The 13,487-nt window shown below is 33.3% G+C and overlaps 3 protein-coding genes across 3 annotated transcripts; 1 reads left to right on the top strand and 2 right to left on the bottom strand.

Moving 5' to 3' along the window:
- On the top strand, positions 600 to 6,322 carry LOC18590138 (tryptophan--tRNA ligase, cytoplasmic). Its single transcript, XM_007015486.2, has 11 exons — positions 600 to 1,067; positions 1,685 to 1,870; positions 1,972 to 2,023; positions 2,130 to 2,195; positions 2,490 to 2,576; positions 3,224 to 3,316; positions 4,097 to 4,177; positions 4,882 to 4,953; positions 5,427 to 5,495; positions 5,725 to 5,835; positions 5,956 to 6,322. Exons 1-11 carry the CDS (start codon positions 730 to 732, stop codon positions 6,004 to 6,006), a joined length of 1,206 nt encoding a protein of 401 aa, XP_007015548.1. The 5' UTR covers positions 600 to 729; the 3' UTR covers positions 6,007 to 6,322.
- Positions 6,701 to 9,433, bottom strand: LOC18590137. Its single transcript, XM_007015483.2, has 5 exons — positions 8,962 to 9,433; positions 7,977 to 8,282; positions 7,816 to 7,882; positions 7,022 to 7,120; positions 6,701 to 6,928 (listed from the first exon to the last, which is right to left on the bottom strand). Exons 2-5 carry the CDS (start codon positions 8,139 to 8,141, stop codon positions 6,870 to 6,872), a joined length of 390 nt encoding a protein of 129 aa, XP_007015545.2. The 5' UTR covers positions 8,142 to 8,282; positions 8,962 to 9,433; the 3' UTR covers positions 6,701 to 6,869.
- LOC18590136 (probable NADH dehydrogenase [ubiquinone] 1 alpha subcomplex subunit 12) lies at positions 9,329 to 12,680 on the bottom strand. Its single transcript, XM_007015482.2, has 5 exons — positions 12,482 to 12,680; positions 12,320 to 12,346; positions 10,248 to 10,339; positions 9,774 to 9,883; positions 9,329 to 9,703 (listed from the first exon to the last, which is right to left on the bottom strand). The coding sequence occupies exons 1-5, from the start codon at positions 12,571 to 12,573 to the stop codon at positions 9,545 to 9,547; spliced, it is 480 nt and encodes a 159-aa protein (XP_007015544.1). The 5' UTR covers positions 12,574 to 12,680; the 3' UTR covers positions 9,329 to 9,544.

Here is a 13,487-nt window from a genome sequence, read left to right as displayed (position 1 = left end):
TATCTTTATATCAATTACATATTAATTTGAAACAAATGTTTTAAATTATCTTTAGCTAAAATGAAATAATTCCTATTAATTTGAAAAATAAAAGTTTACTACGAAAGAAATTGATTAAAACAAAAAAAATAAAAAAAAACCAAATTGGATATTTTTAGTAAAAAGGTAAATTTTTAACAAATTCTAGTTTGACTAATGAAATCTAAACACTAGTTATTTTATAAAAAAAATGTTTTTCAAATTAATAAGGTAAGTTTATTCAATAAAACATAATGAATAACAATTGCTTGTTCAAACTGTAGTTTAACATATTTAATACATAGTTGAGTAATAATTTAACTTGATTATTTAATTTGATAATAATTAAAGATTATTTATTTGTAAATTAATTAAATATTTCAACCGTATTTATAACTTGCTAAATCTTATAATAAATAAACAATCAAGGACAAAAAAACCAAGGGTAAAATAAAATAAATATGAAATTGGAAATAAATGATAAAAATATAACTTACTTTTTATTTAAAATTAACTTGATAATTAAAATCATTAAGTCTTATTTCCAAACAAAACCTCAACAATAAAAAACTAAAAAGGAGAAAAATTATTTGTCAATTTTATCCTGAAAATGAAGTTGTCGCTCCTTTAGCCGTTGCCGTAACCTAGTAGCAATATTGTAAAACATCAGTTCCTTTCTTTCCTCAGTGGTGACAGACAGCGAAAGCCGAAATGGAGAAGAAAGAGGATCAGCAGCTGCAGCAGGAAGAAGAGCAAGTGGTGAATCCATGGGAAGTATCGGCCAAAGACGGCGGAAAGATCGATTACGACAAGCTCATTGACAAATTCGGCTGCCAAAGGCTCGATCAATCCTTCGTTGACCGCGTCCAACGCCTCACTTCTCGTCCTCCTCACGTCTTTCTCCGCCGTGGCGTCTTCTTCGCTCATCGAGATTTGAATGAGATATTGGATGCCTACGAGCGAGGGGACAAGTTTTATTTGTATACCGGACGAGGACCTTCTTCTGAAGCTTTGCATTTGGGCCATTTGATTCCCTTTATGTTTACCAAGTAACTTCTTTTTCTTTTTTTAATTAACCATTTGGTATAATGAACGGAATTTCCATCTTATTTATTGTAAACAAAAATGTAATTAATGATAAAGTGATTGAAGTTTTTGCCATGGGGTATAACTTCATGAATTGAATGTTTACTAGGAATATGATTAAAATGAATTATACATAGAAATAGCTTGTTTTTATAGTAATTAATTTATGAATTGAAGTTTTTTGCTTTTATACTTAGCCTTTTGCTCATATTGAACCAAATACATTTTACTTCTGCTATATCGCATAAATTGAGGATGTAAGAAGCAAGTGATAGAAGTAACAGCTAAAATACTTGAAGTTTTGTCATTGTAGATAAATTTCAGTTGTTATTTGCGCTACCTGTTTCTAAAAAGGCGAAGTTTATTGAAAGCTTCTTGATCATAGATTCTAGTAACCGCTCCAAATGCGTGGCTGTGAATTGGTTTTGTAGTCTTAGCGAGAGTTAAAAGGAAAGAGAAAAAATCTTTTCTTTCTTTTTTTTCATTTTTGCTGCATGAATCTGTTGTTTTAATGTTTCTGAAAGTTGATCATATATTTTTAATTCTCTTAAGTTTGGTCCATACATGATGTTTATTGCAGATACCTTCAAGATGCCTTCAAGGTTCCTCTTGTTATACAGCTTACTGATGATGAGAAGTGCATGTGGAAAAATCTTTCTGTGGAGGAGAGCCAAAGACTTGCCCGCGAGAATGCTAAAGACATCATTGCTTGTGGTTTTGACATATCAAAGACATTCATATTCTCAGACTTCGATTATGTTGGAGGGTAAGAAAACACCAAGGATTTGTAAGCATTTCTTTTTAATTTTGTTGTAGAGTAGCCTTTGGAGGCTATTTAATGATGATTTTTTTCAAAAAAAATTGCAGTGCCTTTTACAAAAATATGGTCAAAGTTGCCAAGTGTGTCACATACAACAAGGTGCTTAATCACCACCTCTCTCTTTTCTAATCCTTTTCCCTCTAATGGTTGGAGAGCCTTTGACCTCATTGTTTGAGTTATTGCATTCCTTTGTGGTGATTTTTAGGTTGTTGGTATATTTGGATTCACTGGTGAGGATCATATTGGAAAAGTTAGCTTTCCACCTGTGCAGGTATATTTCTTTGCTTCACTATTTACTAGCTAGTGATGACTTTTATGTGTGTGATCATAGCGATGTTATCTTTCATTTTTGTGCTATTTTATTGGTCCTTTTGCTTTGATGTGAGCTTCACAGTTTGTTCATAATTATATAATGTTTTCTTTAAAATGTAGCTATTGCCCACTTATGAGGAAATCTAATGTGGCACATCAAGAATAATGGAAAAAATTAGCTGTTTTGGTTTTCACAACCTCTTTCTGTCAAATATATGCCTGTGATGGTTATGCTTATATTCTGTTGATGCAGGCTGTTCCATCATTTCCCTCTTCATTCCCACATCTATTCTCCAGCAAGGATGATCTACGTTGTCTAATTCCATGTGCCATTGACCAGGTTCAGTGCTGTGTTTAGGTTCTGTCCAGTTTAATTATATGACTGGAGCATATTAATTCTTTTTGTACAATATGGTTAAGAGTATATGGTTCTATAAGTGATAAAATGTTAGGTCTTAGCTTTTATGTATTGTTCCACAGCATCTATGCACCTTATTACGGTTGTGAGTAGTTTGCAAACGTAAAAAAATGTACTATAATGGCCTTTATATGCTTCCTTTCATTCATGAAACAGTGATGATTAGTGCAATTTTACATGTTGGGTCTTGTAGCCTTATTACTATGCAATCTAAACTAAACCTTAATCGCAAGTAATTCTAAAATTTATAAAATGAATTTTTAATTATTTGTCTAAAATGATTCCTTTCATTCGTGAAACAGTGACAATTGGTGCAATTTTAGATGTTGGGCCTTGTAGCCTTGTCACTGTGCAACTTAAACTAAACCTTAAGCCCAAGTAATTCTAGATTTATCAAAATACATTATTTAATTATTTGTCTGTAATTGGTATAAAAATGGTGTTTACCCTGGTTATTCTAAACGGTTCTCCCTCCAACCCTTTCCCTTGGGGTTTTTCTTTCTAGCTCTGTTTGTATGCAGGTCTATTTCTCAAATATTTTTGTTGTTTATGCTTGTTGATGTGCTCAGGATCCATATTTCAGAATGACTCGGGATGTTGCTCCTCGGATAGGGTATCACAAGCCTGCATTGATTGAATCATTGTTCTTCCCTGCTCTCCAGGTAATCTGTGTAGGCATAGGAGCATTATTGTGGATAATTCTATACAGATAAATTCATCATAAGACACTGTTTACATTTGCTGGATAAAGATCTATAATTGACAAGCCACAGCAATTGGATTATTTCCTGTAACATAAATTTACGCCCTTAAGTTTGCAAACAAGGTCTGTTGCATTAAGTGGCCAAAGTTTGATATTATACCCCTCTGTGTTGGTTTGAATTTCTTTTATTTTGTCTTTTCTTTTTTCTTTGTCATTGATCTTCGACATAGTTCATCAATGTTTAGGGGTTGTTCAGTTATTTGTAATTTAAAGCAAAAGAAGTATTATTGTAGCTTCTTTATATGAATTTATAAAGCAATGATGGACTTGTTATTTTACTCTAATCTCCTTGAAATGATTAGTTTTTTCTTGTTATTTTTAATTTCAGGTTGGGAACTAAAAAAATTGCATGTTTTTCTACATTATGCATTGCATTTACTGTCACAAAATTTTATGTTTCACATTCTGTGAGTACATGGTATAGGTTTTGTTGCTAGGCTTGTCGGGAACATTTGTCTGAACACTACCAACGTGTATTTTAATTGATCATTTCATTGATGTCAAATGATATTTATGTGAGATACCTCAGACATGAATTTAGGCAGTTGAATGTTGAATGTGATGCCGTGTTCAATCCTAAATACGCTACAATTGGCTTTTCTATAGAATCATATGCTTGTAATCATTCTTTAGTGGAAACATTAGCCACAATAATTCTGCTACACCTGCATAATTGCAGGGAGAGACAGGAAAAATGTCAGCTAGTGATCCAAATTCTGCTATATATGTGACAGATTCTGCAAAGGACATCAAATTCAAGGTTTGTTTATGAAATTTCTCATCCTTCTGCTTGGCTTTTTAACTTGCTAGACACCAATGATATATGTCTGACCACCTGTATTTTTTAGTATAACTGGTCAACCTGTCACATTTGTTGTGATGGGGAGTTTACTGAATCCTCGCTGTGTTTAAATATATGCATCTTGTGCCTCATGGATATATCCCAAGACGTCTATGTCCTCATGGTTCATTAAGAGAAGTTTTAGTCATGTGTTGTACTCTAAAAATTGGTAGAATATTTTTTTTTGTCCTATTCTTAAGCACGTGTTTGGAGATTGTCAGTCTAATTGCTGTTGGGTCTCATGTAGCGCTTTCAGATTAGCTTCTTGGATTTATAAATCCTTTAGATTGGATCCTGTAAATAATCTTGGATCCCATTTTCTAGTGCTTATATTTTTGCTTTAGTTTTACTGCATTATTGCAAATTCTGCACTCCACTTTCTTTTAATCATATCAATTTCTTTTTTCTCAATTCATTTTCAAGCAATTTTTAAGTGGTTTTAGGGTATTTGTCCTGTTTGATAAGTGATAACCATGTGGTTTTGCATTTGTTGCACCTATTTTGTGACTGGAGAACTCATTATGAGGAAAGCTTACAGAAAAGAGAAATATCAAATAGATTATTATTTAATTACTTGCTCTGATCGATCTCTCTACATGCTGTAATTTGCATTTGATCTTCAGGTAAACAAGCATGCATTCACTGGTGGGCAAGAATCCATAGAAAAACACAGACAATATGGAGCAAATCTTGAGGTATTGAATTTGTGTTCCTTTATCTTGTTAAGATGTCAGATGAACTTTTCTTGCCAGTTTCTGCTTAGCTTTTAAGTTTCAATTTTATCAGTGAGGTTTTTCTCTATAATGTTATCACCATTCAGGGATGGTGATTTGACTTCCTCATTAGATGCATTTGCTGCACCGACGATGCAGACACTCACACATAGAGATGCAAATGTGCACACAAACACACAGGCTGGATTTCTGCATCTATCCAGTGCTTGTTTATCTTTGTAGAAGCAATTGGAGCTAGGATTAGTGGATGTGTGTTTGTGTGGCTGTGAGAGAGAGATTTATGCATCTATTCAGGTGTATGTTTAGGACTTATCTTAGCAGAGGATATTACCTCTTAGTTTCCCTCATTTGGTTTTTATCTCCTTTGTTTTGTAGCCAGGATGTAACTGAAATACTAAAAAGTAAAATATTTATTTTGTTTGGATGGGTTTCAGGTAGATATTCCAATTAAATATCTTAACTTTTTCCTTGAGGATGATGCTGAACTTGAGCACATAAAGAAGGTAAGCTTGCTGCCTTGAGTGGTTTCATCTAGTTTTCTGCTGTTGTACTTTATTGTTGTCTGATAGTTCCTTATAACTGTCAGGTTCTTTCTTTTTGTTTCTTTTTTTTTTTTGGGTTGCATATGCTACCTCTACAATTGAATTTTGCCTTCATCAAATGTTGTATGTTTTAAATTTTTGTGAAAGAACTAATAAATACTCGGTTCCTTCCCTACTCATCATCTGCTAGGAGTATGGTGCGGGACGCATGCTTACAGGTGAGGTGAAAAAGCGACTTATTGAAGTTTTGACCGAACTAGTAGAAAGACATCGCAGGGCTCGAGCAGCAGTAACAGATGAGGTATGTTCTCACATTGCTCAGTAAGGATTACTCAGTTGATACATGGATCTTTCTAATCCAAAGTAATTTGATCATCAAGATGAAGAACTAATAGTGAACTCTTTCCTTGTCTTCTTCCAGATGGTGGATGCATTTATGGCTGTGAGACCCCTTCCCAATATGTTTGACTGAATTCGAGATAATTAAATTCATGAGAAGTTCTCCAAATTATTGTGCAAGAACACAATTGTGGGTTACATTTGTACTCCCTTGCATACATTCAGTAAATACTGAATTCAACTTTAGGGAAGTGTAGTTTCTGCTGCAATTTCAGGGTTAATTAGAATCTTTAATTTCTAAACACGTATACTCAATATAGCGAAGGGAGAGCAATTTACAAAATGATTGAGTGGGTGCAAAGGTGTGCATGTTAGACAACACAATTTGTGCCAGATTTTCATTTCTTGCCAATGCAAGGTTGATTTAAGACCAATAATTTTCTATTGTACATTATTCTTAATTTCGTAATTTATACCCTTGACCTTTTGTGATTTAGTACAATTGGACACCCCAATGCCTAGTAGTGTATTTAGCCATTGCCAAGACCCTTTATAGTTTGACCTATTTGAAACTTTGTTAAACTTTATACAAGAACAAAGCATGAATTCATATTAATATCAATGCAATTCAATTTGAACATCCAATTTGCATATCAAAGAACAGAATATGAGATAAATCAAACCATACAAATTATCATGAAATGTTAGATTGAGGCAATTTGAACTCAAGGTTTGATTTAGTTTTTCAATTCTCAAATGCCCAAGATATTTTCTTGATTTCCACTTCAAAATTTCCATTCGAGCAAGGCTTATTACTGGTGAGGATACTTGCGAACAAAGCTTAGATATTACAAATGAAACAATATGCATTAGCTATCAAACATCCTTCGAAAACCTATCTCTACACTACAACATGCTCTAGGAGCGAGTTCTCAAGCCCATCAATGGCTTGAGTTCACAAAATTTGAGTTTGATGTTTTTTTTTTTTATCACAATCTATTCTACCATGGCATCTAGTGAAGCTTCAATGGCTTGCTTAGGACCCTTGGCTTTTCCTGTACATGGAGTGAAATAAAGCTTAATAAACATTTGTTTAGGAGGAAAAGAACTCAAACCGAAAACTAAAATCATAAAGCAAAGAACCTTACCTTTTCGCTTTATGCGTTTGAGCTTCAAATTCTTCTTCATGTGAAATTTTGTTGGCACTTTGTTGGCAACTTGGGATGTGCCTGCATCTTGAGATGCACCTGTATAAGGAACCAACTTCAAATTAAAACGCAAAGTGAAGGTAATCAAGCTATTAAACTGGTCTTACAGAACATAGCATGAAAAAGCTTATTTCTAAACAGGAAAACACAGCTTCACATGCGGTTCCATGTTAAAGCTTTAAAACCCATTATATTAAGGGTGGTGAAAATTTGCTACCTTCATGCTCATAATGCTGTTTTGTCCAAGTTAATTGAGATTCAGACAAAAATGAGTAGGCAGCTTACTAGATTGAAGAAAATCAATACGGCGTGCGAGACTCCTAAACATTAGTTATGACAGAAAGAGCAAACCAGACGCATAAATAGACCCTCTACCACGCAATTACAACCAATATAGTACAAGATAAGGATATAGGATTGGGCCGACTTGATAAAAAAAACAGTACACAACAATTCTCCACAAAATTATGATATGATTTAGTGGGTATACTTGAAAATTTCCAATACATACAATTTTTTCTATTAGTTTAGTTCTGTTACTTTCAGCCTTTGAAAAAAGACAGCATGCACCATAACAGTTTACAGAATCTAATTCAGAATTAGTATCAATTACAAGAGTAATTGCAGCATTAAACTGTAAAACTTGCACGAAACCAACCACTAAAGTTCGAATCACAACTAAAAATGAAAAAACGAAAAAAACAAAACCAAGAAAAATGAGTCAACAAATATACCTTCAGCAGCCACCATTTCCACATCTTCCATAGTCACCAAACCCTTTTCGATAACCTTCTTTTGCTCCTTCATTACAGAAATACCCAAATAATTATCTCCAAGAAAACCAATTAACATATAGAACCAAAAGATTTGTCATGGAAGAAGTTTATATACATACCCTGCGCCATTTCTTGAGAAGCTTGCGCTGACGTTTGCCAGAGATGGAGAGTGGTTGGGATTTGTTCTTAAGCTTCTTAGTTGCGGCGTCTCCATGGATTGCTCTTTTTCTGTCTGCCCTTTGTGCTCTCTTCTGCCTCTGAACTTCGTTGAAACTTTTCGCCATTTGTTTTTCTCTTTCTTTCTTTCTCTGTGTACCCAAAACCCTAAAACTCGGATTCTTCTATATTTTAAACGGGCTCAAACTATAATGTTCATTGTTCAGTGCTTATACTGTTAAGAGTTGGGCCCGGCCCAATTTGGATATCTGAAATATTTTGGGTTTAGACTTTCAGTTCAATAGGCAGCTCACTCTAATTTACAATGCTATTATGCTAGTTTCTTTTATTATTATTATTATTTACATGAGATCTTTGGTTATAGAATGAAAATTAATCCACTTCTTTTAATCTCACTCAATTATCCTCCCATCTTAAAATTTGTATTATAAATTTTCAAATTAAAATCTCAAATTCTTACTGTTAAAAAATGTAAATTTGATTATTGGGATTAGGATGAAAAGCTTGGTTTTGGTGTTTCCTTCTAAAATTTCCTCAAGTTTTTTTGCTTTTTGAGGTCCCTACTCTTATCATTTAGTTGCGAATCTTGATAATTTTGATTAGATTTTGCAAAATAATAAGAAAATAAAATGATTATTTTCTTTAAATTTGGAATTGTAAATATGTTTTTTTTTTTTTTTAAAAAGGGAATCAATGAACTTAAAGACTAAAAGTTGTATTTGTAAACATGATATAAAATTGCATTAGTAAGTATTATTGGAGTCTACATATTAAGTACGATGAGGACTACAAAGATACTATGAGCAACAGATTCACTTCTCCTAAATTTGGCAGTCCAAAATGAGAAATTGAATCTGTTCTCTCACTGTTCTTATATGGTGGGTCGATATGACATAGGAGAGACTAAGGATGGAGGAACATACTTACAAAAGGTTAGACTCGCATCATTGATATGATTGAGCTACACTTTGAAGCTTTCCGGATGGGTTTAACACAAACACAAATGCAGCTCCTACAGATAGTGTCCAGTGTCAGCGTAAGCCAAATCGGCATCCCCCTTAGTTCCCAAATAGAAAACTAGTGAGAAGCAGCGTAAATTCACATTAAAGTTATTGAACATACTACAAAAATTTAAGGCCTCTGGTATAATAATCATGTATGAGAAATACTGCTAATGACTTGGTGACCACAGTATACCTACTTCACTTTACAGCTCTTCCCTGTCCCTCCACATTCCACAGTATAAACTTAAACATTATTCTAAATTAAAAATTAGAAGCAAAGGACCTATGGATGTTGCAGAACAAGATCAGATGATGAGCTGTGAAGACAACTTATTGACAATATCCAAATTAAATTCCATTGATCAAATATCAAGTTGACAATTTGCAGTTTCTTGCAGTAAACAGATGTACAAAAACTATCGTCTGAGACATACTGGAAATTATTCATCAAAAGCAAACTGAGAAGTCCAGAGCTTGTGAAGTCAAAAGAACACTGGTTTTCAAGATTACTCAGCCTTGGTGGGCTGCCATGGTTGGTACCTTGTCCAGTCTCTCTGACCAGGATTAAGTGCATGTCCTTTAGAATGGTAGATAAACTCATTACCCTTGCCAGATAAGTTTTCCTTGTGCTCAACCCCATACCTCTTAGGCTTTAGCATCAAAAGCTGCAAAAAACAAAAAATTTCAGCACATATTCCTCAGTATGTAATATGACATAGTCAAAACAGGACTTGCCTCATCTCCTGTGTGATCAGTTATGCAGTGAAGCCAACCATGCCATTCTGGTGGTACCTGAGAAGCATCATAACGATCCTTCTTTGCATATTCAACCCACCTATGTCTTCCTATGAATGCCATTACATAGTATGCATTAGTCATAAACATTAATAGTGACAATGACCTCTCGTAACTACACTCATAGAGACAGAGTTTAGTGTTCGTATATAGTTTATTGTTATAATTAAACACATCCATGCATGCATGCAAGACAAGGAAAAATGAAAACCAATAATCTCAAGAATCCAGGTGAAGGGACAATCTTGTTGATTATTTGAAGGCATTCAAGTATTTAAAGCTCAATAGTGCAGAAATGAATCATCTAGTTCTCTTTCTAGCAATAATTTTTAGAACACAATTCTTTTTCACCATTCACTACTGGTAGTGCATTTTCAACATGAACATTATATGAAAAGAGAAAGGAAAGCTAACCACATTGTGTGTCCCCAAGTTTCTCATAATACTTATTGCCGAATTTATCAACACCCACAAGTGTTGCCCCTATGTTGTGGATTTTGGTTTGCCTGGATCAAACCAGCAAATTGCTATCAAAGATGGAATTTATAATGATGATGAATATAAGTCACACTAACTTCAGAACTCAAGGATTATATATATATATAAGACAACAATAAATAAAACTCCTGAGGTTTGAAGAACTAAAATTAAGAATAAAATAAAACAAAAAATCAAGTTATATTCTAGAGCAAAAAAAAGAATAGCAAACTAGAAGAAAATAATAAACATAGGAATACCAAAATAATAGCAGCCAGTCTATAAAAAAAATATGCCTGTCTAGACCACATCAGTGCATGAAAGTCCCTACAATGGAATTAGCAACAAAGACCGGAACATACGAATGAAACCTAACCATACATGCTTAGTGTTCTCTTTTCTAATAGTTTTCAGCAGATCAACAAAGGCAATCAACCAACTAAAGGTTAATTATGCTTGTCTTTGATTCAGCTTCAGTTAAATTTAGCTTGTCCATATAATGGTAAAACCTTTTGATATATACACAAACATATAGTCAAATGTCTGCGCATATAAATATTTTAAGAAGGGTTCAAAGTGAAGAATGATGTAGATTGGGGTGCAGAAACTTAAGCAGCCTAATAAAATTGCATTGCAGCAACAAATATGTCTTTTGAGACCAGAAAATAAAAGAGACTAATTAGAATTATATAAGCTTTCTCACAAAAATACCATAGATACTTCAAGAAATCATTCTTAAGTAGACGGCACCAAACAACAAAAAGAAAGACCAAGTTCGATGTGAAGAATGATGAACAAGCCATTTTCTTGGGCAATGAAACTGTGGAAGATTCTTTCAGAAGAAGAATGATGCTAGTCTTGCAGATTCATGCAGATACAGATATTATGGCTAACATTAATGTATGTGTGCAAAAGCAACCTAAGATGTCACTTTCAATGAAAGAACACCAAATTGTCTCCAAATATGATACGTTCCACTCATAGAAGAGCTAAAAAATTTCTGCTTAACGTCTTTGACGTGGGAGACATTGAAAAGGTCCGATTTCTTGAGGTTTATGGTATTGATGAAACTATCATATCCTTAGGTCTGAAGTCATATAAAGCACACAGGGTACAATACATTAGCTGACACTGCAAAGTGCTACAAACATTTTTATCTTTCTCACAAGGTTCCAAAGTGCCAAGAGACAGTGTCCGGTTAAGAGTTTCGACCTGATTGTATATAATTGTAATTGGTGAAACAGTTAATAGTAATTCAAAGCCAGGACAAGCATGGCAATCCACTTCACGCCAATACAGCCATAATCACCAAAAACTACTCACATTACTTGTCTCCTACCTTGAATGTAAGTCAGGGTTTAAGCTTCTTCACAACCAAAAAACCTACCCGAGGCAAAATTCGCAAAATTCATTTCTTCCCATCATATGCAATGCTGGTAACATAGATTAGACTCAAGAGAGCTGGGATTCAAATCCTGATGTTTCTAAAGAATTACGGATTAAAAGAATTTTATTAGCCACGATTATCATCAAATTCTGTTTCTAAGAACAAACTCTTTCCCACCTTTTCCCCACTATTTTTCCTGCAGCCACTGAATTCTTCTTTGCCACCTGAATCTTTTAAATTGTAGATTTAGAATTGTCCAATCAAAAACCTTTCACTGAAACTGGATAGTATTCCCAACTCCATGTTTTTCCCTCCAAATCAAGTGGATTGCCAGTCATTTTCGATTTGTTAACTTAAAATTGCTAACGTTTCATTTTTCAGTTTATTCAAATCTCCTGAAAAAGAAAAAAAAGAATCGGATTGCCAAATCCAATTGATAAGCTGGCAGCACAAGAATTCAAACCCTACTTACCAATTATCCTAATCATAATTAGATAAAAATTTCAATTCTAATTACCTCCTAAATCTATTTTTGTACCTTTTTAAAAAAAAAAAAAGAAGAAGAAGAGATCTTCAAGTAAACAAGAACTAAGAGATTATTAAGAAAGAGAATTGGACTTACAGAAGGTTTCCGTCGAAGATGCACTTCCTGAAAGAGAACAAAAGAGTAATTAGTAAATATGCCCAATTAGAAGAATAACGTAAAAAAGGTTTTTCATTTCTTAATCGAAGAATTAATAGAAGTTTGAAAAAACAAAAAAAAGAAAGAGAGTGGATTACGTACGTGTAGCCATCTTCCTTGAGCTCCCTTAAGAAAGTGCGGAGACCTTTCTCTCGGATCGCCTGCAACGCGCTCTTCACCACCGTCGATGCCATCCCTATTTCCGTCGCTCGCTCTGTGGCTGCGTCCCTCTTTCACTTTTAAAAGTCTGAACCTTACCGTCCGTTAAAAAGGTTATTACAAATAAGTGTAATGGGTCAAGATACCTTGCGTTTACAAGTGTTGATGTAAACCTATAATAATAACTAGTCTGTTGCCTGTGATGCATTCGGAATAGTAAAAATATTTTTTTAATTGAGTTAAAAATATTTTGTAAAATAATTATATAATAGTAATTATATTATCATAAATATTATTTTATAAAATATATAACTTTTGTTATTGTAGTTATCATTATGGTATTTGTGGTGGTATTTTCATACAAAAATATATTTATAAATAACCTCACAAAAATACAAAACTTTAAATAAAAATTTCAAATTTAAGGTAAAATATGTAATAACTCAATCTCCTTTAGAATTCTATCTTTAACTAGTTGATCTACACCACTCTTCATTAGTTACATTTAACATTGAAAAATATAATATGTAGTAACTTAATTTCTCTCAAAATCCTATTTTTAGCTAGTTTTGATATGCATCACTTTATATTAGTTACATTTAACACTTGAAAAATAGAATATATTGTAACTTAATCTCTCACAAACCTTATCTTTAGCTAGCAAATATGTACCTTTATATTAATTACATTTAATATTAAAAAATGATATGAAAGTAATAAATAATGAAAAAAAGAAAAATTATTTTTTATAAATAGTCACGTATAAAAAGTCAAAAAACATCTATCTAATCCAAACTCATCCTTAGACCTCAAAGTCATGCCCAAAAACCCAAACACAAACCAATTCCATTAGACCTCAAGCCCCATGCACCAAGAACCCTATCAAGTGTTAAGCCAAAAACCCTTTAGACTTCCTTTAAATAGAACAAATCTTTTTTAAATTATTCGT

The sequence above is a fragment of the Theobroma cacao genome, chromosome 9 (assembly GCF_000208745.1).
Source record: "Theobroma cacao cultivar B97-61/B2 chromosome 9, Criollo_cocoa_genome_V2, whole genome shotgun sequence".
NCBI classification, from domain to species: Eukaryota; Viridiplantae; Streptophyta; class Magnoliopsida; order Malvales; family Malvaceae; genus Theobroma; species Theobroma cacao.
The sequence above is the reverse complement of the archived record's forward strand: the minus strand, read 5'-3'. Positions and strand labels throughout refer to the sequence as shown.

Excerpts from the sequence above, each read along its gene's own strand:
- LOC18590138 (XM_007015486.2), top strand. The coding sequence starts at position 730 with ATGGAGAAGAAAGAGGATCAGCAGCTGCAGCAGGAAGAAGAGCAAGTG. Across the intron at positions 1,068-1,684 it reads ATTCCCTTTATGTTTACCAA|ATACCTTCAAGATGCCTTCA; the intron begins GTAACTTCTTTT and ends TGTTTATTGCAG. Across the intron at positions 5,836-5,955 it reads GAGCAGCAGTAACAGATGAG|ATGGTGGATGCATTTATGGC; the intron begins GTATGTTCTCAC and ends GTCTTCTTCCAG.
- LOC18590136 (XM_007015482.2), bottom strand. The coding sequence starts at position 12,573 with ATGGCATCGACGGTGGTGAAGAGCGCGTTGCAGGCGATCCGAGAGAAA. Across the intron at positions 12,347-12,481 it reads CTCAAGGAAGATGGCTACAC|GAAGTGCATCTTCGACGGAA; the intron begins GTACGTAATCCA and ends GTTCTCTTTCAG. Across the intron at positions 9,884-10,247 it reads ACTTGGGGACACACAATGTG|GAAGACATAGGTGGGTTGAA; the intron begins GTTAGCTTTCCT and ends TGGCATTCATAG.
- LOC18590137 (XM_007015483.2), bottom strand. The coding sequence starts at position 8,141 with ATGGCGAAAAGTTTCAACGAAGTTCAGAGGCAGAAGAGAGCACAAAGG. Across the intron at positions 7,883-7,976 it reads TTCTCAAGAAATGGCGCAGG|GAGCAAAAGAAGGTTATCGA; the intron begins GTATGTATATAA and ends TCTGTAATGAAG. Across the intron at positions 6,929-7,021 it reads CAAACGCATAAAGCGAAAAG|GAAAAGCCAAGGGTCCTAAG; the intron begins GTAAGGTTCTTT and ends CTCCATGTACAG.